The sequence below is a fragment of the Cynocephalus volans genome, chromosome 5 (assembly GCF_027409185.1).
Source record: "Cynocephalus volans isolate mCynVol1 chromosome 5, mCynVol1.pri, whole genome shotgun sequence".
Lineage (NCBI taxonomy): Eukaryota > Metazoa > Chordata > Mammalia > Dermoptera > Cynocephalidae > Cynocephalus > Cynocephalus volans.
The window spans coordinates 108,914,285-108,939,826 of record NC_084464.1 but is presented as its reverse complement, the minus strand read 5'-3'; the positions used below and the strand labels follow the sequence as shown (position 1 = coordinate 108,939,826).

General features: G+C 35.3%; 1 protein-coding gene across 2 annotated transcripts in view; it reads left to right on the top strand.

Moving 5' to 3' along the window:
• ATG5 (autophagy related 5) overlaps window positions 1-22,891 on the top strand; it is a 131,164-nt gene extending 108,273 nt beyond the window's left edge. For both annotated transcript variants that reach the window (XM_063096913.1, XM_063096912.1), the window contains exons 7-8: window positions 6,713-6,830; window positions 20,345-22,891. In XM_063096913.1, the coding sequence (XP_062952983.1) occupies window positions 6,713-6,830; window positions 20,345-20,481 (255 nt within the window). In that variant the 3' untranslated portion in view covers window positions 20,482-22,891. The remainder of the gene's footprint in view (window positions 1-6,712; window positions 6,831-20,344) is intronic.
• Window positions 22,892-25,542: the final 2,651 nt, after the last annotated feature.

Genomic DNA, 25,542 nt, shown 5'->3' with positions numbered 1-25,542 from the left:
AAGCCTGCAGGATCCACTGAAACTCCCTAACATAGGTGGTGGGGTCAGTGGTAAAGGAGCCCAGTTTCTCCTCTAATCGTCTGAGATCAGAGATGGAAAAAGGTACATGAACTCTGATTACCCCTTCTGGGCCAGCCACCTCTCAAAGCGGTGCAACAGTGGGAGGGACCGGAGGGAGCCCCTGTGATCTAGTCCATGGAGGACTAAAAGGTTGCGGGAGGAGGGGAAACGGGGGGCAGCTGTGGAATTGGAGTGGAAGGAGAAGCTGAAATGGAAGATGGCAGAGAGAAAACTGAGGCAGAGGGGGAAGTGGGAGCGGAGGGAGGTGGGCGATATGCGGGTGGTTCATCCACAGGATCGAAAGTAGGAGGGTCAAGAAGGGGTGGAGACTTACAGGCCAGGGGACTTGGGAGGGAGAGCATGAAGAACAAAGATGGGGATTTTGTCTGAGGAGGCAAAAGGCCTCTACATAGGGGATCTCCTTCCACTTTTTGAGGCGCTGGCAGTAGTTAAAAAGGTCACGAAGGAGGTCTGGGTCTAGGGATCCCTTAACAGGCCAATGGTTTTTGTTGTCCAGGGGGTACTGGGGCCAATCTTGAGTGCAAAATCTGATCAAGAGCTTTGGCTTAATATCTGGTGTAAGGGAGAGTACAGTAAGGTTTCTGAGTAAGCATTTGAGGGGCGAGGTCTCCGGAAGGGATGAGGAGGCTCCCATTGTGAAATGGACAGAGATAAGGAAATCAAGAGGAAGAGAAAAAGAGAAAATGAGGAAATGAATCCCCAGGCCGGAAGTGGGTCAGCAAAATACAGGAGGCGTCCCCCGAGGAGTTTGTGAGCCACGGAGGTTCTATAGGAACCAGATTAGGAGGAGAGTGAGGGTCGTCACCCACACTTCAAGCTCCCAGGAGGCACAGTGCCAGAGGCCACGAGGAACCTAGTACTAGGATTTTTGGAACCCGTTTTAGCGTGGAGAGAGAGAGAGAGAGAGAGAGAGAGAAGCAGAAAGGAGCCTCCACCCTGAACTCTCACGCTCAAAGGCTCCTGGAGAGAAGGGAGTGGATAGCCGGAGGGTCCTTCACAACCGTAAAGGTCTTAATGGGGTGTAACTTTACACCTCTTAAGGGCATCGGAGTCTAGTTGGTTGATAACTGCTCTGCTGTAGCCCAGAGGAGGGTGGCAGCCTTATAAGGGAGACTTACCTAAGGGTGGAAGCGGTGTTGAGTGCGAAGAGCCAGCGCCCGAAAAGGTGGACGAGGGTGAGCCCCTTGGTTGAGATGGAGACGGGGTCCACAGCGGACAATCCCATCCCAGGTTTCGGCACCAATGAAAGGAATAAAATTCAGCACCAGTTAAAGGATGAGACACAAACGCAAGGTAGCTCACAGGAGAAGGTTATTTTATTCAGCGGGCACATCTGCTTTTATAGGGTTAGAAGAGAGCTGATAGGCTTGCTGAGGACACGGGGCATTCGGGGATTGGATGGATTGCGTTGCTAAGGGGCCAGGAGCAGGGAGCCTGTGCTGATTGGTGTGCGATTCGCGCTGGTGGGGAGGTATTGTGGCACCGGCGGGAAGGAGAAGGCGGAAGAGAAGGGTAGCCAGCGCCATGGTGGGGCACGGCCAAAAGGGTTCTCATATGACCTAATACCCATCACCCAGTTTTCCCCAATGCTACCATCTTGCATGGCCGTTGTACAGTATTACAAGCTGGAAATCAACATTAATACAAGTTGCAAACATTACTCAGATTACATTAGTTTTACATACACTTTGTGTTTGTGTGCAGTCTTTATCACATTTGTTGATTCATGTGGCCATCACCACAGTCAAGATGTAGACCAGTTCCAATGCAAGGATCCCTCATGCTCCCCTTTTATAGCCACAGCCACCTACCTCACCTCTCCTCCCTAACCTCTAACAACTGCTAATTTGTTCTCTATTTCTAAAATTTGTCATTTCACTAATATTATACAAGTGGAATCATACAGTATGTAACCTTTTGAGATTGACTTTTTTCACTCAAGATAATTTCCTTGAGATCTGTCCAAATTGTTGCATGTGCCAATAGTTGGTTCATTTTTATTGCTGAATATTATTCAATAGTATGGATGTTCCACAGTTAGTTTAACCATTCACCCATTTCAACAGGTGACATCAGATTGCTTCCACTTTTGGGATATTACCAATAAAGCAGCTATGGAACATTAATGTACAGGTTTCTGTGAGAGCATAAGTTTTAATTTCTCTGGGATTGCTGAAGAGTACATTTGCAGGGTCATATGGTAAACACATGTTTAGTTTTGTAAGAAACTGCCATGCTCTTTTCCTGAGAGCCCCATGCCATTTTATATTTGCACCAGCAATTCTCCACATGCTCATCAGCATTTGGTGTTACCACTAACTTTTATTTTAGACATTCTGGTAGGTGTATAGTGATATCACATTGTGGTTTTAGTTTGAATTTTCTTAATGGCTAATGATGTGTTGAACATCTTTTCATGTACTTATTTGCCATCTGTGTGTCTTCTTTGGTAAAATGTCCATGTCTTTTGCCCGTTTTCTAATTAGATTCTTGGTTTTTTGGTCGTTGTTGTTGGGGGTTTTTTTTGTTTTTTTTTTTCTGTTGAATTTTGAGAGTTCTTTATATACATACTAGACATATAAGACCTTTATTAGAAATGTTTGCAAATATTTTCTCCCAGTCTGTGGCTTTTCTTTTCATACTCTTTACAGGATCTTTGGCAGAGCAAGTTTTTTACTTTGATGAAGTTCTGTTTATCAGTATTCCTTTTATGGGCCATGCCTTTGGTGTTATATCCTAAAATGATTTTGCCTTTTTCACACCTTGCCATATAAAAACCATTAAAACATAAGCTTCTTTTTGGCATCCAGACAAGTGAACTTAGAGAAAATAGATTGAAACTAAAAGGAAATAAAACCTTGAGTCTACTAAATTTGTATAGTATTAAGTTAAAGTATACATTACAGTGTTTTAGAACTGTGGTGGTATGTGTTTTAAATTACAGATTACTATATATCAGGATTGTGCTGTGCGTTTTATTTCAAAAACTACAGTGTAGATATTCATTTATACACATGCATGTGTGTGTGAACCTATATATGTAATTATTCCTATTTGACAGTTGAAGAAACTGAGATTTAGGGAAGGTAGGTAATTGTGCCCATAATAAATGATGGAACCGGGACTTGAAGTGAGTTCTTTCTGGCTTCAAAGCCTGTATTCTGTAATAACTGCCTTCATTTTTTGTTGCAGAATGTATCTTACATAACTCATAAGACTTGATCTTAGTTTGTGGTATGGTTGTCCTATTACTCATAAAGTCAGTCCGTACATTGTCTGATTTTTCAACTTATAGTATCATTTCTTGTTTTATCAACATTACTGTTAATATTGGTTAACCTATATGGCTATACTTGAAATAGACTTTTTCTTCGCATTTTATTACTTGAATGTAAATTTGAAATATCATATTTAGCCAGCAATTTACGCTATACCTGTAACGCACATCATTTATAAGAATTTAAGTTTTGCTGTTGAACTGTTTAAGAAAATATGTAAGACATATTAAAATTTTACAAATATAATATAGCTTAAATTTTTACAAATTTGGTCCTTCTGCTTTTGTTTACTATATTGCCAAAGTAAATCAACAATATATCCTTTCCATATAGTAAAAAGATATTGTTGTATTGGTGAAGGTGCATGAGTAGAGGAGGGATGGGAAGCAGCCAGCCAGTAGCACCTCAATTTTATATGCCATTTGGTGTGTTTAAGAAATGAGTAACATATATTTGTAAATGTAACAAGGACAGTTTCAAAGATGACTTTACTAAGTCATGTTATTTCTCATGAGAGAGTAATATTGTTTCTTGGAAATTACTGAAATAGTTTGCTTGTTTACAAATATGTAGCTAGATCAAGAATTGTGCTATATTCCTGTTGTAGGCTTTCCTGTCAACCTAAGATTCAGATTGCCCTGGATATTATTAGTGTTGTCTGGTTTCACATATAGTAAATCAAGTTTACAGAATTCGTATTTTTGGAGCTTTTTGTATATTTTTTAAGTTCTTGCTATGTATGTTCAAAAGGAAAATAGCTTTTATGTACTTAGTATAATTCAGTCTTCTGCTGAGCTCTAACATAGAATGAGGTCTTTTGAGAAATTTGCATGAATCTACCCTGCATTCCCATTGCCGTTTAGAACCTCTGTAGAGTACCTGAATGCATGTTCTGTCTGTGGAGGGGTTTTGCTTTAAGGGTAATTGTCTTAGTCCTTCCAGATGCTATAACAAAATACTTTAGACTGAGTAATTTATGAGCAACAGAAATTTATTTCTCACAGTTCTGGAAGCTGGGAAGTCCAAGATCAAGGCACTGCCAGAGTCGGTGTCTGTTGAGACCTTGCTTTCTGCTTCAAAGTTGGCACCTTGTTGCTTTGTCCTCACATGGTAGAAAAGGCAAAAAGGCGAACACTGCACCCTCAACATGGGAGGATGGGAAAAGGGCTTATAAACTCCCTCAGGCCTCTTTTGTAAGGGCCTGAATCCCATTTGTGAGGACTCTGCAGTCATGACCTAATGGCCTCCCAAAGGTCCCACTTAATACCACCATGATGGGGATTAGGTTTCAACATGAATTTTGGAGGGACACAAACATTCAGACCATAGCAGTAACTAACTCCCCAAATTGAGTATTTTCTATAATCCTTGTTGACTTACTCAGGTACTTAAATTGCTATTTGCTAGCATACTAAATTTTTAAGAACAAGAAGATCATATTTTTGAGCAGAAAATGTTCAACAGATTTTTGGTCAGGGTATTTTGGGTCTTTGTCTTTTAAAATAAGGTTTTCACTATATGAAAAACAGCATTTTGCTGAGAGTTTTCTCGTTTACCATTCTATAGAATTTAGTTATAATATGTTTATAGTACTGGGGCTTTCTCACCACTAAGCAAATACTTCATTATAAAAGGTTGTTGAAGGTTATACATTTATAATATAATTTCTCAGGCTTAGGCAGAGTGGAAAAAAGAGAGATACAGAGAAATAACAGGATGTTTTCCCAATAGTTAGGTTAGAGGATATTTTCTCTTTTTTAATATGTAACTAATACTACTTGATCTTTTCTGTTAGACATGTTGTTTTCAGGTAGTTTTTTTAGAACTAAGCTACCTCACAATTCTGTCACTAATTAGGGTATGAATGAGATCTCCAACTTCTTGAAAAGATTTCTTTGACTTTGCTGATTTCAGGGCAGACACAGAAGGTACATTTTGACTTTTTTCTTTAAGTTGGGGGTACAGTCCGGCCCCTCCTTTTGCACTTCCTCAGTCCCAGTTGTCATCACATAGGCTTGCTTTATTCAGTCTGCCTCTCACCAGTCATCGTGATTTTACCTCTTAACCAAGTCATCATACACACAGCACAGCTTTCCATTAGCCTTCAGAAAAAGCCTCTTTCATCACGTCACTTCCTTTGCTAAAAAGTCTTAAAAGCCTCTGGAAGGTCTGGGAGATAGAAAGCACTAAGCGGGTGGTAGGTATTTTAATTTATTATTATGGTCCCCTTTCACTTCTTTCTTCTCTGAGCTCCCCTAACCCTTTTTATCTTTGCATAGCATGGTTAATCACTTAATTGTGCATATTATTGTTCTTGGTTTCAATTTGTGTGAAAAAATGTGAGCACCTTAAATTGAAAGATATCAATCATTGAAAAAAAAAATCCCTAAAGAGTTCAATTAGTAAAGTGAATTGAATTCTATTCATTGCATATTAATGATCAAGATTTTAGATATTTTTCTACAGTTTATTTTCATACTTGCCAAAGGCACTCAACGATATTATTGGAATACCATTTTAAACATTTATTATGCATCCACTGAATACAGAATATAGAGCTGGGAAAATAGCTCACGTACTGACACATGCTAGTAACAATTTTTGTCAGAGGAAATTGCTACAACTAGTATTTTGGAAATTATCAAACCTTCGGGAAAGTTAAAATAATAAAACTGCTAAGACCATACTCTCTACTTAGATTCACCAGTAGTTAATATTTTTCCATATTTGCACTCTCTTTCCGCATACTCACACACTTTTAAAAAATCATTTGAAGGTAAGTTTTAGACATCATGGCACTTTATCCCTAAGTACTTGAGCATGAATTTCTTAAAAATAAGGATTGTCCTTAGAACCATTATCATATCTAAGAAATTTGACATTAATTCAATAATATTATCAAATATCCATTTCATATTTTTCCAGTTATCCCAAAACTCTCTTTTAATTTTCCTTCTTCAGTTCACTATTTAGTCAGGGTTTATTTTTTGTATTTGGTTATGTCTTGTCAGTCTCTTTTAGAGATAATGACAAAATACTTTTGTCAGTATCTTTTTATTTTGTATTGTTTTATTTCATTTTTTTTAATACCTTTAGCTTTTTTGAAGTGTCCTGGCTAGTTGTCTTTAGAATGTCCCACATTCTGTAGTTGTCTGTTTCCTGAGGATTAGATTTACCTGAATTTATCATTTTAAACATTTTTCTCAATGATGCCACATCTCTGATGTTATGTACTTCTGATTACAATTTATCAGAAGGCACCTAATGCCAACATAAAATTTATGATCTATTAATTTGTAATTAGCAGGAACAAAGACTTAATTACTTGAATTATTTTTTAATTTTTCAAATAGACGACTACTGAACGACCTTTCATTCAGAAGCTGTTTCGTCCTGTGGCTGCAGAAGGACAGTTGCATACTCTAGGAGATCTCCTCAAAGAAATTTGTCCTTCTGCAATTGCACCTGAAGGTAATATAATCAGTAACATTAAGACATTTCTTTCGTTTCCTGTTCTAAACCCTTTCTTACTGTGGTAAAATAAGCATTCTGCATTTATAAATAATAATTACTGGTTATTTCAGGAAGATATTTTTATTATCCTATGGGGAAAAGTCTTTTGAAACAGAAGTACTTAATATTTAATATTTTATAAATTAGTGATACTAACAAAATAAATAATTGACTCTCTTTAGCAAAATAAACTTACCACATCTCTGCTGCTCTGGGTCTTTAATTTGTGAATTCAGTTCTGGTAAATATTATTTTTAATCTCCCATTTTGTTTCTTAATTATAATGAAGTGAGAGATGTTTTTAAAAAAAGATCTTATTTTTGACATTTGAAATTTCAAAATACTGAATAATGGATAAGTATTTTATCTGAATTTTCTACTATTTTTAACTCAACATTGGTCTCTTAGACCTTGATATTTCATAAGTCCAATCAAGAACTTGTCCTGTTTTATGGTCCTCATTTTGTAACTTAGGTTAAAGTTGTTTTCTTGTAGACAAAGGAAAAAATACAAAAATTGCTGAATTCTATTGTTCTTCATTGTAACATAAGGAACCCTAAGAAAATGCAGAAAACAATGAAAGAAAAAAGTGCTTATAATCCCTTAGTTCACAAATACCACTGTTCACACACACACACACACACACACACACACATACACATATTTGAATTCTTGAGGGAGATATAATATCCTGCTGCTTTCTTTCACCTAATCATTGCTGTATTATTGAATAACTTGTAATCCCAGCCTTATATTTATATATTTTGTTTATGTTTCTATATTCTGGGTTACTAATCTATAGAGAAAATTTTCAGTGCATATTACTGTGTTCATTGATACATTGCATAGACTTGTATTTATTATGTATAGAAAAAATTTTGAAACTTTCTACTTTATCCATGAAGGAAAGAGGTAAGGCATTAGTAAATATGAAGGTAATACTTTAATAAATAATGCTAGTTTGTTTGAACATATTCTAAATTGGGGGATTGCAGGATTACTTACATAATTTGTAACTATACCTCACAGTTCAAGAAGTATGTAGAATCTAATGAAATGGTGTGCCCAGGAATCAGAATTGGAAACAGTGAGATTGGGGAGGAATGTTGATATGCCAGCCTAATTGATTAAACAAAGAACATGGAGTTCAAAATATGTGTCATTCAATTTGTGGCTGTAACAATTTTCTTTAGTCAAGTTATGCTTGCCTATACTGACATTCCTGTGTGTATCTAGCCCTTCTAAAATGAGTAAAGGCTCAATAGGAAGGGATAAGAGAGACATCTAAAATGCTATCAGAACTAGTACCAGAAGGGATTGAAAGAACAGACATTGACCATTGATCACTACCCAAAATTACTGAAATCATACTGGATTCATTCATTTTAAGAGGTTATAAATATATTTTTATAAAGTCTTAATATATCATTTATCTTCACTGAACTTTACCAGACTGTACAGTCAAGGTTTCTGATGGTGACTCACACACATCCATCCTCCTATCTCTAGTTTGCTGAGCATTCCAATTACTGAATTCTTTCTTTGTTATCATTATTACCCTGAAACATTTTTATGATCATTAAATCATGGAGTTATTAACATTTTAGTTATAATACTGTCTTAGAATCCTAATCCACCTTGACTGCTGTTTAATTTTTATTTTCATTAAGAGTTTTAGTTAAATAATTTTTTTGACAATTCAGTGGTTTTTAGTCAGTCTATGGAGTTGTGTAATGATCACCACAATCTGTTTGCAGAACACTTCACCTCAGAGTGCTCACTTGTACTTACTTGCAGCTAATCTCTACTCCCACTGCCAGCCATAAACAATCACTGGTCTGCTTTCTGACTCTATAATTTGCCTTTTTTGGATATTTCACATAAGTGGAAACATACAATATGTAGTCTTTTACAACTGATTTTTTTCACTTAGTGTAATGTTTTTGAGTTTCATCCATGTTGTAGCATCAGTATTTTTTTTCCTTTTTATTGGTGAATAATATTCCATTACATGGATATATCCCATTTTGCATATTCATTTACCAGTTAACAAGCATTTGGATTGTTTCCAGCTTTTTGTTTTTATGAACAATACTGCTGTGAGCATTCACATGGAGATCTTTGTGTAGACATGTATTTTCATTTTTCCTGGGTAGATTCCTGGGAGTGGAATGACTGAGTCATATAGAATGTTTGTTTAATTTTTAAAGAAATTGCTAAACTTTTCTGAAGTGGCTGTGCCATTTTACAGTCCCATGAGCAATGAATGGCGGTTCCAGTGTCTTCACATCCTCAAGAACACATATTGCTTGTCTTTTTTATTATAGCCATCCTAATGGTTATGTAGTAGTATCTCATGGTGGTTTTAATTTGTATTTCCCTAATGATTAATTGTGTTGAGCTAGTTTTCAGGTGCTTATTATAATTTGTGAATATCTTTGATGAAATATCTATTCATATCCTTTGCTCATTTTTTCATGAATTATTTTTCTTATTACTGAGTTTTGAGAGTTTTTAATATATTTTGGAGACAAGTTCTTTTTTTTTTTTTGACTGGTAAGCGGATCTCAACCCTCAGCCCGGTGTGGTATGCACCGCGCTCAGCCAGTGAGTGCACCGGCCATCCCTATATAGGATCCGAACCCACGGGTGTCTGCGCTATCAGCACCGCACTCTCCTGAGTAAGCCACGGGGCCAGCCCTGGAGACAAGTTCTTTATCAGTTATATGATTTGCAGATATTTTCTCCTAGCCTGACTTGTCTTTTCATTTTCTTTTCAGGAGCAAAAATATTTAATTTTGGTAAAGTCCTCTTTATCAAGTTTTTTAAATGGATTATGTTCAGTTAAGTAATTAAAAAAATTTTATTTCTAGTAGATGATAGACTTACAGAATTCCAAAATCAAAACATATATAAAGAAATTCAATGAAAAGTCTGTCTCCCAACTCCAGTCCACCAAACTCTAACCCAGTTGCCCTTTCTAGAGACAACCAATGTTGCCATTTTCCAGTATATCTGCAGAAAGAGTTAAGTAAATTTTTTATTTTTTAATTCAGGTTACAGAGATCTTGACTGGGGAAAATTCTCAGTTGAGGTACTTTTGGTGATACCTTTCATAACAGGAGGAGGCCTCTAACACTAATATCTTTTCTTTTGTCACCTTGTATTGGAAAATAACTGTCATTTAAAAATCTGTGGAGGGTATTGAAGATATCAAGTCACTGTTTAAGTAAAGAACTGTTTAGTGTCTGATTTAGTACACCTGTAGTATTGTCAGGTAAAGCATTTTAACATATCTGCACTCAACTTAAGTTGAAAGCGAAAGACTTTGGGTGTGTATGGATAAGAACCAGCTGTCATCACATGATAAAAAGAGAAAGTACCTCATATAAGTTATGTGGCACCATTGTCTATTACTCCCTACAACAGGTGACTCAGGCATGAAGGAATTTTTAATTTCATCATATGAAAGTAGAATGTACTAATATTTATAAAGACGTGCTTTAGGTCATTGTTCTAGTGAAGTAACTAATGATGAGCTACTTTGTGTGTTTCTTTTTTGTTTTGTAAGTGGTTAGAGGAGTTAGCCAAGTTAGAGGTAACAGGAAATAACCAAAGGTGAGCTCAGGTAAATTGTTCTTGTGGTTTCAGCTGTAGTTAAAATGACTCAGAGGTCTAAGCTTCTGTACTGGTCCTGAAGTGAAGTATTTCTTTCTTTGTTCATTAAAAACAACATGCACAAAAATATCCACAAAAAAATTAAAAACCATAACATAACTTTTTTACTTTAGAGACTACAAAACACCTTTAAGCTTTGCCCAATCATATTTCATTTCCCAATCTTCTAGTGTAATGTATAACAACCTGGTAAGCTAGGCTTTTATAAATTTATTTCACTTTTATAAAATTTCAAGATCCTGTGAGTCAATCCTCTAAGAGTTGGTTTGTTTTTATCCTGAATTCCTGTTTGATACTGTAAATGAAGCACATGGGTAGGGTAGGGAAAGGCTTACATCCCATGGCAAATTAGTAAAGGTTTCCTGCATTTCCCACCAGCAAGTAGAATCCTGTAGCCACTTGCCTTTTCCCATTTCCATTTCCACCCTGCTTCCTGAGAATTTCCCATTTACCACTTAACTTCTGGTTTCCATATGATGTTGTAGATTTCATTATTCATCAGTTGTTCTCTTTGCATTTATACTGTCTTCTGGCACTGGGGGTACTAAGATGTGTAAGACATAGTTCCTGCTTTTAAGAAACTTCTGATCCGGTTGGAGTGGACAGAAAATGTACAGTTGTGGTATATGCAAGAATGAAGATAAGCAAAAAATATTAGGAAGCACCTAGAATTGCTATCATATACATTCTGGAGGAGAGAATGAAGGCATAAGCTAGATGAGCAGAAATTAGACAAATGAAAAGGAGGGATCAGATCAAATCTGCCACTTGCCCACTGTAGAATCTCTCACCAGCTGCCCAGGGGCTTGTTGCTAAGGGTAGTGTGTGGCCTAAAATGTCCCTACTCTGTTTGCTGAGGGAGTAGTCTTGTTTTTGCACCTGTGTCCCATGTATGTGCCTGAAGTTTTCATTAAGGTCAGAAGTTCTGGAAAGGCGCTGAAGAACCAAGTGACAAAGATTGATTTATTATTTGCATGATTAGTACACTGAAAGATACTGTTAACAAGTTGAGGCTGGGAAATCCAAATAAGGCATTTCGTAATCTAAAAATCATATTGCTTTACTTTTAATATGCTTTTAAGAGAAACCACAGTCTAGTTGTCACAAGTAAGAAAAGATGGTGTGTTCACATTTTTTTCTCCTTTGCTATATATGATTAGATTGTGTTAATATAGTGAATTATCTGTTTGATGTGATACATTTTTTTTCCAGACATAAAGGAATTAGGAAAAAGAAACATCTAAATCTCATGCTGTCCATACTAGGCAGGTCTTCAGGTATTTGGACAGAATTTAAGTTGGTTCATTGTTACCTTGTGATTTGAGGTGTGAACCGGCACATTTGTCAGCATGATGATACTGCTCCCGAAGAATCAGCAATTCAGGTTGCAAGCTTATGCCACAGTCTCCCAAACCTCATTAGACTGACAGTTAGGAGTAAGATAATAATGGTTTTACAATTTCAAGAATTCTTTATGCACTCATTTAGAATTTGAATTAGAATTTGAACTAGTATTCCTGTATACCTTCACGCTTTTTGATTTAGGCAATAGTTTAGTTTTTTTTAATGAATCCAGGTTTCTTATTTTATAAAATAAGGATGTTTCCTGCTCCCACCTCATAGGATGATTTTAAAGTTTAAATGAACCAAAGGTTTCTTAAAAGTGAGCCTTCATAGTCTTTTGTATTTTTCCAAGGTTTTGTTTCTTGCAGTTTTGTTAATATTTTTTGGAAAGCAAAAGAACTGTACTCATAAGAAATTTACAAAGTAAAGTTATTAAGAAGCAGTTTTGTTTTTGTTTTTATAGTTTGTTGATAATTCCACTATACAAAGACATGTACTTGTTGATGTTTGGCCTATACACAGAAGGTTTAAATGTATGATGAACTCTAAGTATAAACTGATATTGTAACTGCTTATAAAGATAAAATGGCACAAATTATGGCAAGAGTTCCATGCCATCAATTTTTACTTTTTTAGAAATTAACTTCTGGATATGATTAGAAATACCAGAAGTGTGGTTCTGGTAAAGAAGATATAAGCTTATTTTACCAAGGCATCTCCATAGTCACTACATCTCCATCAGCCAGTTTGATTACTGTCATAAACTTGTTAAAATATGTTAATACTCTTTAAGGCAAGAATTCCAAAAGTAAACTGCAACAGGTTGTTGCTGCTGATGAAAGTTTTTCATTGAGGAAGACTGTAAATAGCAGATCATACATTAATTTGGTGTTGCAGCTATTCATATGTAACCCTGGAAGGTCCATTTATAACTTTTTTCGATACTGTGAGCCCAACATGTAGGACTGGATCACTTGGCTATAGTGTAATCCTTGCTTTTCTCTCTTATCCTAGCACTGTCTGTTCTTCATTGTTTTCTATTCCTTATTGGATATGTATTTAATGGAAAGAATGATATAACGTCATTCACAATGGAATTCAAAAAGTTCTTCAGGTGTAGAACTTTTTTACCACTTTTTAAAATCTTATTGTCAGGAGGGTTTTAATTTGTTTATTTAAGTGATCTTACAATCACTTCATTTAATGTAATTTTTTAATAATTATAGCTAATTATTTGGGGTTTTTTACATTTAAATTTTGGTTTATGTCCTCCTTACTAAGAAATATAAAGATTATGAACAAAAGTTGATGAAGGAATTAACATAGGCATGTTTTGAAATTGTTGCTTAAAATGTTGAGTCAAGGCTCTGGAAATATTTGGGGTAGAAATAATGAAAAATATATAAAATATAAAATTTATACCTGGAAAGAGATACATGGTATATATTAACAAGGGATATTTATATGTTCATTAAGACCTGTACTGCTAAGTGAGTGTAGATTCGGAAGAAGTTAATATAAGTATTTTTAAATGGGTTTGTATTTCTATGATAAACAGCACTCTCCTTCTGTTTGTGATCATAGGATAAAAGCTCTGTGAGCTTGTATATGTTCATTTTTACTGCTACATCATGTAGTGTGCTCTTAAGATTGAGATCTCTTTCCCCAGGAAGCATTTCTGTCTAAGATTAATTGCCCTTTTAAAATCAGCGTTTGATGTATTCCTTTGGCTATATCCTGGCTTGGTTTAACCCTCTTTGACCTGACCTTACTGACTATTACCGCTGTGGCTGAGTCAAAATCCTTCAACATGATGTATGCACTTCAGATTTCAGCCTGTAGTTTTTCATGTCGATGGATTCAATTAGTTGACATTTTACTAATGAACATTTCAGAGGTTAAAGAATTTGTCAGACAGAAGAAAATTGTTCAGATTTTCTAATGGTAATCTAAAAGCTCATCTCTTTATCTATTTAAAAGTTTTTCAGAAGTATCAAGTATTTTTCAGAAGTTTTACCTTCAGTATCTCACGTTCCATGATAGAAAATCAAGTAGTTTCCTGCTGAATTATAAAATGTAATATGAAGCCACGAAGCTAAACACAATGGTTACACCACTTGACATTATATTTCTATTATTCCATATTTACAAGTTTGAGCTTTAAAAAATTAATTAAACTGACATTTTCTCATAAGCATGTATGAATTTCCTTTGAAGATATACCATCCATTTCTTTAACCTCCTTTAAATTAAGAGATTTCACATATTTAGTATGTTTATTAATAGTAACAAGGAAACTCAGGCATCTCACTAAAATCTCAAGTAACCTGTTTTTAAAGACATTTAGGTCATATTCCCTGTTGAAATTGGCTTAGAAATAAGGACTAAAATAAGGTTGGGATTGGGAATGTTATGAGTCATTAGTAATAGAAATCTTTAAAAGGCAGATTCATTTCATAGTGTGAGTTCTCAAATGATGATAAAAGACATAACATAAAGATTCTGAAAGTTTTTTCTTCTACCTGAAGGTTGTCATCTTTTTTTTTTTTTAGTAAAGAATCTTACCTAAAGTCTGTTAAACAATGTAATCATAATACAGTAGGATTCATTTGACTTATAGATGATGTGCTGTACTGAATATATATGTTGAGCACTATTAATCCAGAGGGTTTACAATGCTTACGAATTTTTTAAAATGTCATCTAATTTGTATAATTATTGGGCCTGGGTTTTTATTTTTGTCTTTTTTGGGGGGGGGGGATACATTCATAAAAGTTACATGCCACTCTGTGTAAAAATGGAACTGAATAATTTAGAGTATATATTAACATAAGGTTAAATTTTTATAGCTCTTTGCAAGCCAATCACATAATGGGATCCATGGTTTTTATGTGTCTTTATATCTAGTGCTAAAAGAATTAACTTGTGCCGACCCCGTGGCACACTCGGGAGAGTGCAGCGCTGGGAGCGCAGCAGCGCTCCCGCCGCGGGTTCGGATCCTATATAGGGATGGCTGGTGCGCTCACTGGCTGAGCGCGGTGCGTCCGGTCACAAAAAAGACAAAAAAATAATAATAATAAAATAAAATAATTAACTTATTCCTGTAACTGTATGTATGAAGAGAATTACAGTGACTCTGTACTTTTTGTTTCTAAACCATGACTTTTTTTTTTTTTTTTTTTTTTGTCTTTTTCGTGACCAGTTCTCAGCCAGTGAGTGCACCGGCCATTCCTATATAGGATCCGAACCCGCAGCGGGAGTGTCGCTGCGCTCCCAGCGCTGCACTCTCCCGAGTGCGCCACGGGCTCGGCCCTAAACCGTGACTTTTTTAAAACTAGTCTTCTGCCTTCATCTACTTTCTAGGTAATATTTTTGACACCTTTATTTATTTTAGAGAATGAGCTGAAGGGAGGAGTGGAGAAGAGAGTCACTCACTTTATTGAGTACTTACTGTGTCCAAGCTCCATTCTAGGCTCTGCTGAGTGCTTTGCTTGAATATCCCATTTAATTTGGCATGCAACCCTGGAGCTCAGAATTCTTTATCCACACTATAAGATGAGGAAATGAAAACTCAGAAATGTGATTTGCCTAAGAATTCAAAACTAGTGAGTGATGGTGATTTGAACTCTCAAAGTCATGTTTTGCTGGTTAGGCATGAAAGACTCAGATTCTAGAACTGAAAGATATGTTAGGGATCCTCTGCTACAGTCCAGAGGTTTAAAAAGTGTGACCCACAGAGTTATATATCAGAAACTATTGTGGTGCACCCATGGTATCAGAAGCAAGAAGGACTTGGGAGATAGTCTCAATCCCACATCACCCAAAGCTACCTTACCTTCACCTATGTTATATATAAGGTTTTTGTGTAAAATTTTGTTTGAAAAAAAATTCTACACCTATATGATTATGTGATTTACTACAGGGAATATTTTTAAAAAGGTTTTACCTCAGAAATTGATTCAGAAGGTCTAGAGAGGAGCCCAGCTTATGTATTTCTTTTTAAATATCCCATGTGATTCTAACAGTCAGATTTGCAAGCCATGAATCTATACAGACACCTTCATTTTATATTTAAGAAGACAGCCTCAAAGAGATTTGACACCTGTCCAAAGATCTTCATTACCAGAATTGGAATTCAAGTTGCCTAATTCTCAACTTGTCTTTCAATAACACCTTGTTAACTATCAGTGCATGGTTGGCCCTATCTCCTTTATGTGTCATTTATATTATTGTATATAGTTACATTCATTGTATATTTACCTATATATACACATGTAGAGGTGTGTATACCTATATGTGTATTATACCTATATAGGTAAATGCATATATATAGGTGTATATATACACGTAGGAAGTTATCATTCCTTTAAGTTTGTAATTTTCGTTACTGACTTGTGCAGCTTATGTGATTTTTCTTTTTCTGGTTTTCCTTTCTATATCCAGTTTCTACCATTCCCATGCAATCAAAATCTGTCTGAATATATTTTTCTTAAAATATAACACAATTCTGAAAACATTCACTTTAAAGTAGACACTGCTTTTTAAAGGGGCTATTATGGACAGACTACAAAATAATAACATGTACTCTTTAAAATTTCCAATGTTAAATGCAAAGAAAGGCTAAAAACTGTTGCAAATTAAAGGAGAGTAGAGAGATAGTGAAAATCAGATGCAATGCACAAATCCTTGCTATGGTCTGAATGTGTTCCCCCAAATTCATATGTTGGAAACTTAATCCCCAGTGCAACAGTGTTGGGGAAATGGAGCCTTTTGAGAGGTGTTTATGTCATGAGTGCTCTGTCCTTATAAATGGATTAATGCTATGTAAAAAGGCTTGCGGGAGTGGATTTGCTCTGTCTTGTCCCTCCACCGTATGAAGATGCAGGTAGAATGCCTGCCCCAGTTGCCAACATCTTTGATCTTAGACTCCTCAGCCTCCAGAACTGTGAGAAATAAATTTCTATTCTTTATAAATTACCTAGTCTAAGGTATTCTGTTATAGCAGCATAAACGGACTAAGGCAATTCTGGACTGGATCCTAGACTGGAGAAAAAAATATTATTGGGATAGTTGATAAATTTGAATATAGACTATTTAATAGTGTTATATGAATGTTAAAAATTTTATTGTGATAACTATACTGTAGTTATATAAAAGAATGTCTTTATTAGAAAATGTACACTATAAGTTTGAAATTATATCAAAATTAAGTTATCCCCCCAAAATGCCCTGTATGAAAGAAGTTCATATAGAACTAGCTCACTTAATTACTGTCCCACATATTTACCTAATTTAAAGCTTCAAACTAACTTTTAAAAAAATGTGAGTGGGAGAGATAAAGCAATAACATTTTTCTCCTGAGTCATTTGCTTTGTAGTGACATATTTCTCACTCCAAGTATTAAGTTCTAGATTCCCATTTTGAAACACAAAGATGCATTTACTGAAAACATTGTTTACTTTAGCATTATCAAGTGTTTCTTTTCTACTGTTAGAAAAAAAGAAACATCTACTGGTTTTTCACTGTTCTCTTTTTTTTTTTTTTTTTGTCCTTTATGTAACCGGTAAGGGGATTGCAACCCTTGGCTTGGTGTCGCGCGCACCACGCTCAGCCAGTGAGCGCACCGGCCATCCCTATATAGGATCCGAACCCGCGGTGGGAGCGCCACTGTGCTCCCAAGCGCTGCACTCTCCCGAGTGCGCCACGGGGCCGGCCCCACTGTTCTCTTTTGTTTGTCCTGATATTACCCAAATGTTCAGTCATGATTTATTGTTATTTGTGGTAGCATGAGTTAAGGTGATAGCATATGTACTTCTTGGCTCATCTGGAAACATTTTTGACATTTTGTTGTTTTAATAACCAAAGCACTCTATATAGGTAGAGCTCTTGTGTATAGTAGGGCCAGCCATCAGAAACTATTCTGAAAACATTAATTTTAGCAGTATATTCTGTGAGCAACAAAATTATCCAAGCTATGAAAACATTCATTGACTAATTATATGTCAGATACCATGCTAGGCTCTGAAGAGAGAAACTTTTAGTTATAATTCTCAGGGAATTATAGAATCCATCTGGTTACAATTGTGTTGTTGGAGGAAGTCAGAAAACAAAAAGGATAAATAAATATAGGTGAAATATTTGGACAAATGTAGGCAGTTACAGAATAATATATTTAAAAGCCTTAAAGTTTTCAGTTGAGGGATGTGACAGTCCTAGATCTTCCTTTTTTTGTAGTCTAAATTTAGTTAGTGATACTTTTATGTTATAGCTTAAAAGTGACTCTAGCTTCTAAACCAGAGAATCAGTGCTACCTCTTCAGGGCTCTGATACCATGATTTATTAGATTTGTTTCACAAAGTGTTTAAATAGTACTATGTTCTCAAATTTCTGTAGCACAACTCATAAACTGCAACTATCCTTTTATTGTTAACAGGGTTGGTTTTTTGCCTTTCAGATACACTATGCATCCATGGATTGTATGCCGTATTGTATTCTCTCCCACATTTAAATATTGCTTTAGCCACAGTATTTTGGATATTGAGTTGTGACTTGTTTCTTCCACTGTTTCAGAGTATCCAAACATGACTCTGGCTAAAGGAAAAACTTTGCAGATAAAGAACATTTACTCTTACACCACTATTCTTTCATTTGTTGACTCAGTGCTAAGTAGGAAGAAGATTCTGAAAATATTAAATTATTTCAAAGAAATATAAATATATAATAAGAGTATGAAGAGAACTACACTGGAAATGTTTTCAGATATTCTAAGAAAGATTTAATACAGTTAAGACCTTGGCAACCTAGAGCTTACAAAGCATGAATCATTCCAGGTAGCTAAGGGTTTATCCCCTTGAATACCAACATTAAAAAAATCTTCCCAAAGTACTAATACTATGCTTTCCAGAGTATTCTATATATAGCTTAATCTTTTATTTATAGATGATTAATACCATTATTATGAAAACCAACCATTGTGTTAACATTGTGATTACAACTATGTAAAAAAAGTATGTCTAGATGCAAAAAGATTGTCAGAAAAATCAAAACAATGAGAGCATTTTTTATGTTAGTGTTATGAGGTGATATCTTTTTCCAAAATTGTTTTAAACTGTGACACAGTGACTTGTGGGCTTGTTTGGGACATCTTATTTGGTTGTCTTTAGAATTGGTACTATGTTTGTCAGGTTTTTATTTTTGACATTCTTTTATCTACTCTGTAGTGTTTTTGTGTCCTCTGTTGACTGTCACTTCCTAGGACTGTGCTGACTCTTGAACAGGAAGTCTAAATATCTCTTGTTTCAGGTGCCAACCAAGCCCTTATCACCGTGCATCATCGGCCCATTTTGCCCAGACATAGAGCACTAGGGATTTTAAAGTCATTTTGGACAGAGCAGAAAGGAGAAAGTAGTGTATTTCCACCTCAAAGATTTCCATGAATTCCCTGTTTCCTTGTTGCCTTCTATCTCCAGGAAGCTGAGAGGTTTAGACATTGTATTTTGAAGAGACTATAAAGGAGACAAACCAAGAATTGTGTGTAAGGAGTAACACAAAGATTCCTGATGGTTCTTTTTTATTGTTTTTTTTTTTCTTTTTCCTTTTTCATTAGAGGAGTTTTGCTTTCTTTGTTTTTTCTATAGCAATCAAAAGTGTTTCTGTTTACTTTAAAAGTTGTCAATACATCATACCAAAATTATGAAAAACACAAAATTAATCTTAAAATTAATTTGGAATAAAACTTGAATTTAAAAGAAAAATGTGAATTGTGGCACCCTTTTAATTCTTGAATGGGTGTTGACAAAAATCAATCAGGTTTCATAACTCTAAATCAGTAATCCCTGAGTCAGACTTAGTTCTCTCTGATTGAAACTTTAACTGTTATTCTAATAGTGTCTCAAAACCTTTTAAATATATACTTGAACACTTTACTGAATATCATCCAAAGCTCTCATCTGTTTTATTAAACATCTTCTCAAATGCTTATCTCATTCTTGATGGTTTCTAGTCACATTTCTGTTTTAGATTTCTTTAATATGTGTGGACCTACTTTAAACACTTGTTATTTTTAATAGCCATATAGGTTTAATAGCCACACAGTTTTTCATGTATAAAGTAAATTTTGGTCAGTGGGTACAATGGGCTGTTTTCTCCACTAGAGTTTCATTAACGTCAATCTTAGGTAAGCACAGTAATTAAGAAAGAATGAATACTTTCACATATAGCAACAGAATTTTTATCAGAATTCATTGTAACCCTCAGGTTTCTGTTTTGGGTGATACATATTGCAGCATTTGAACTTTCTCCATGTCCACATTTCCTGTTCAGGGGACAAAACAGGTTTAAAATCCATTTAATTCACTAAGGATTCTTGAAAGGCAACAAATTATTATTATTTTGTTGTTGTTTAATTGTTTTGGCTCTTTATTTATTGTTGGATTTCTTTCTTGGAGTAGATGGGGAGAAAAAGAATCAAGTGATGATTCATGGAATTGAGCCAATGTTAGAAACACCTCTGCAGTGGCTGAGTGAACATCTGAGCTACCCAGATAATTTTCTTCATATTAGTATCATCCCACAACCAACCGATTGAAGGATCAACTGTTAGCCTGAACAGAATCACCCTTTAACAGGATTTATCAGAGCATGTCACCCTTCTGCTTCAGTCAGGTTTGGTGGAGACAACCTGACCAGAAACACTTCGCTGCTGCAAGCCAAACAGGAAAAAGATTCCTTGTCAGATAAGGCAATTGGCTGGTCTTACTTTGTATCACCACTGCTTTCCTCTACTGCTGTCATTAAACCTCAGCTGCGATATGAAAGACTTTACAGGACCACTGCAAGTCTTTTGTTTTCTTGTAAAATATAATGAAGCCGAAACCTTTGGCCTAAGAAGAAAATGGAAATATGTGCCACTTGATTTGTATTTCTGATTAACAAATAAACAGGGGTATTTCCTAAGGTGACCGTGGTTGAACTTTAGCTCAAGAGAGTGGAAACATTGGTTTAATTTTCAAGAGAATTAGACTTAAGAAAGTAAAAGAGAAATTCTGTTATCAATAACTTGCAGTAATTTTTTGTAAAAGATCAAATTACAGTAAACCCATCCTTCCTTAATGAAAATTTCCTATGTTTACAGTCTGTCTATTGGTATGCAAACAATCTTGTAACTTTGATAATGAACAGTGAGAGATTTTTAAATAAAGCCTCTAAATATGTTTTGTCATTTAATAGCATACAATTTTGTCACTTTTCAAGTACTTTCTGACTCATATACGATAGATGATTTTTACTGTTACCACTTTGACTTGTCATTATTGTCATGGGGTGGATACAGGGCATAGGTAACTTGTCTCAGGAACTGTCATAGAGTTTCTTGCTGCCAGTTTTAAAATCTATGTTCTTTACACACTAAAGATATAAATAGTGTGACTGTTTATCTTTGCTGTTTTGTTTATCACTGTAATCCTGTCGAATCATAGTATGCTATGCATCTGTATAAGATAATTTTGCATTTTTGGAAAAACCCATTTCTTTCCAAGCTAGTGTTTTTCGTTGGCTCCAGGTTAATATTTCACTGTGGTTCCCTGGCAGCCAGTCTTTGAAATCTAAAGATTACCTATCTCTTGACTGCAGTAACTTTCCTTAACTTTACCAAAAATATCCAGAGGTTACTGGAGTTCTTATTCAATTTAAGGAAAGCTTGCTGCAGTTTATTACCAAGCTGCTGGGATCATACCAGTTGAACACATTTGTGCATTGCAGTTGGTTTCTTGTGAGCTAGCTTGCTGTTCACATTGAATGTCGACCCATTTGAGTATGCTAAAAGACATACCGTATCACACAATAATGGTTTTAGATTACATAATAAAAAATGAATGTTTTTCATATAAAAAAATACACAAATATTGAAGCGAGATCCTGCTAGTGCTCATTGTTTTTCTTTTTCCTCTTGTGATTTTTACTGATTAATAGCAAACTTATTCACAGAATGAGGTAAAGTTGGTCAAAGATCAAATATTCTGGAATGGAAATTGTAAGCCTCAAAAAGAATAATAGGGTAGCAATCACAGAAAAATAGAAGCAAGTAGAAAAAAGTTGGCTGATGTAAACAAAATGAAAAGTGCCATTTTAGTAAAGGCAGGAAAAAATAGCAATATTTGAGTTATGTAAGGATAAAAAATCCACTGACTTGTAGTTTTGCAAACGAAGTTGGTCTGATTATGATTGTTCACATTAAAAGTGTTTATTCGTCTATTCGGTTTGGGGATTTTCCCCCTTGATGTTTTGACAGACTGAAGTGAGCTTCAGTAAGCAAAAGGATCAAAATGCCAGGGAGTGCTAAGCTGTGATGTAGCAAGTGTGTTAAGAATGGTAAGCCATGTAAGCTGTGATGTAGCAAGTGTGTTAAGAATGGTAAGCCATGGTAGTTTTCCACAGATGAAACTGTGTAACATCTTCGCAGTGAGCTTGAGCAAGCTAGTAGATCATTACTTCCAGATTTGAAAGTAAGTTTTATCAAGCCATTTCCCACTTTTACTTCTTTGTTCTTTATTACACCAGGATCATAATTTTATTGCTCTGCTATAATCCCAGGGAAGTCCATGCCGCAGAGGAAGAATAAAATCAGAAATTAATGCTGGCTTAAACATCTATTTTTGTTTCTTTTTATTTGAATATTTAAATTTTATGGTTTATTAAAAAATTAAATAAATGTTGTCTGTCTTTATTGCTATAAGTTGGAAATGAAATTTATATAAAACAAGTTACCTATTGGGAAAATCATTAAAATTTCCTTTGTTTTAAATCTGTCATTAAAGTTTTCTGAGAAATGAAAAGGGTGAGGGATAAAGGAGAGTATGTGAAAAAAATTGGAGGACCAGAAATCTCAATATACTTAACTCATCCTTAGTAAATAATGACCCTCTAGGAAAATAAAAATATGTTTTAAAATTATTGGCATGTCAACTAAGAAGGAATAAATTCAGACTAAATGAAGTAAATCATTGCTTGTCCTTCATAATGTTGATTTTCAACTGGATGATCCAAGTTCTGACTGTGGATAAAGTGGAATTGGTAAGCACCGTGATTTCCTCATGTATCTAGAGATCCAGAGTAACCTGTTGATAACTTAAGAAAGTTGACCTGACCTATCAACCTCCATAGGATGATGATGTATAGACTATATTCCAGTCTGAGTGTAAGGTGAATCCATTTAGTGGACTAGTCTTATGTTTATCCTATTTACTGGAAACTAGATAGGAAATTATCATTTTCTAAGAAAACATAAGATTTGACATTGAGTGGCAGTAACTTTTAATGGTTAACTTTCTAGGGTATGTTATTTTTTTTTTATAGAGTACTTGAGGTAACCATTTCTTCCTTTCAATTTTCAGAAATTTGGTTTATGTGGGTCGTGCCAGAGAATGACAGTCTCACTTTTTATTTGTCATACTATTGATATTCAGGTCTGAGGTAAGTTGGGTTTCCTGTTACATGTGCTAACATAGTTGAAATACAAATAGAATATTGGGGTATGATAGGAAAAAATCAAGTGTGGCCATGTTTAGGAATGTTTGGACCTATTCTTAGTCAATAACTGGGATGGAGTCAGTCATAGCACCTACTTGTCTCTTTTGAATTCAGTCATCTCAAGTGTTTCCTAAATATATTCACCTCCTGATCTGAAAGTATTAAAAATTACAGGAGTGGTAGGGAAGAGAGAGGAATAGGCAGGCCTCTTTTCAATCATTTGAGATTAAATGGTACTGTGTAATTATAAAAATTCATTTACTGTCTAGCTTCATTTGACAAAAGTATCCTTTAAATTCTCTCAAATGTGAATTATAAATTTGATTCTCCACACTTATTAGCAAATGTAGTACTACTAGGGAACCTCATAGGCACAATATAGTAAGTAGCCCTAGAATTAAAGACTCAATTATAGATAATTTTAGTAATTCGTAAAGTATTTAGGTTTTTAAATATTTAACCATTTCTGTTAGCTGAGGATGTGTTAGAATGATAAACAATGAGATAAAGATAAATCTGAAAATTTAGGGATGTCAGTGTGATTTGACATTATCACTTGACTTCTCTGAAATTGATTAGTTTGGCTTTCCCTCTGTAGCTTCCCCATCTCTGCATCACAAGGACGAAGTACAATCAGGCTTTTCCCTTTGTTTTCCCCAGTTCTTAGCAGAGTGTCTTAACACATAATTGATGCTTAGCAAATACATATTTTTTAAAAAATTAAGGATTAGTTAAGGACATTCATCAGTTCCATTTTTCTGTTAAAAATACCAGCTATAAAAATAGGAAGAACCTCGTCATTTAGAAATCAATATACAAAGTGCAGTTGGTTCAGATTGGCATTACTGATGAAGACTTGCTTACTCAATTCAGCTACTTTCAGTAGGAACCACTGTAGACTAGATCCTTGCGTCAGTCCACATTCATTTTAGTTGTAGTGTAGACCGCAGCACATATCTTCTGTTTCACCATCACTCTAATTTAAGAAGCCCCTAAAGTTGGAGCTATTCTCGCCAAGCATCTGGAGGTATTTATTAATTCTGACCTTTTCGTAAATGAGTGGTTTGTGTCTTGCTTTTCCTTTAAGACTTGACTTCTGAAAATGAGAGCTATGTAATCCAGCATTTCCCAACCTTCCTTGACTGTAGAATTTTTTTTTTTTCCTGTATTATCACAACATCCTATTGAACTCTAGCTTAGGAAATGCTACATTAAATCATTAGATCCTAACAGCCTAAAGTTTATAGCGTAAATCTTATTTCTCCCTTTCTGACAACTCTGGCTGTTTGAAAGAAACTCTTAAACTTCTGACTCATCTCCAAACAAAATATCTTTAGTTGTTCATTCCATCCTCCAGATATGTCCTATTTTGTCAGTGTCACTCTTGAAATTCATTCACCAAGTGTATAGTGAGTATCTGAAACATGCCAAGTAATGTGCTATGTGCAGGGGATGCAGTAGCTTAGACTTTGATAATGCCAGTACTGGATGCACAGTCCGACTGGCTGTTCAGAAATGCTGTATATCTGATGGAGCACATCCAGAGTAAAATTTCATGAACGGGCTGGGAGTTAACCACAGTTCTCTTTACAAAACATCCATCCCAGTATGAAAACTAAGGCAAATGGCCAATGGATTGGAGAAAACCTCCTCCATCTTTATGTATGAGAGGAAGTAGGACTCAAAGTTGAATATTTGCTCTCAAGGTGACAGTATAAAACTAGCCAGGAGAGCCACAGAGCTAAAATGTGGCATTCTACAAAAATAATCACCAAGAACCCCAAATGGGGGGTCAGGGTCAAGCAAAGGGGCTGACTTCACGGATTGATGGTTTTCTGTGGCACTGGCACATGCAGCAAATATTTCAGATCTCTAGCTGGATACTGTCATTGTTTGGGATATGATTCTTTTTGTGCATATTTTTCAATAAGTTATGTGACTAAAAGCTTATAATCCATAAGTTGGGTTTTGATATTATTACTCAAAACTGTTGGCTTTTAGCTTTCTTTTACAGAGATGATAAGTCATTGTCCCACAAACTGTATCTGATCCCTACAATTTTGTGCAGGTTTAGGGAAAAATTTCATCCACTGGCTGCCAGCCTTGTTCTGAGTATGCCAAC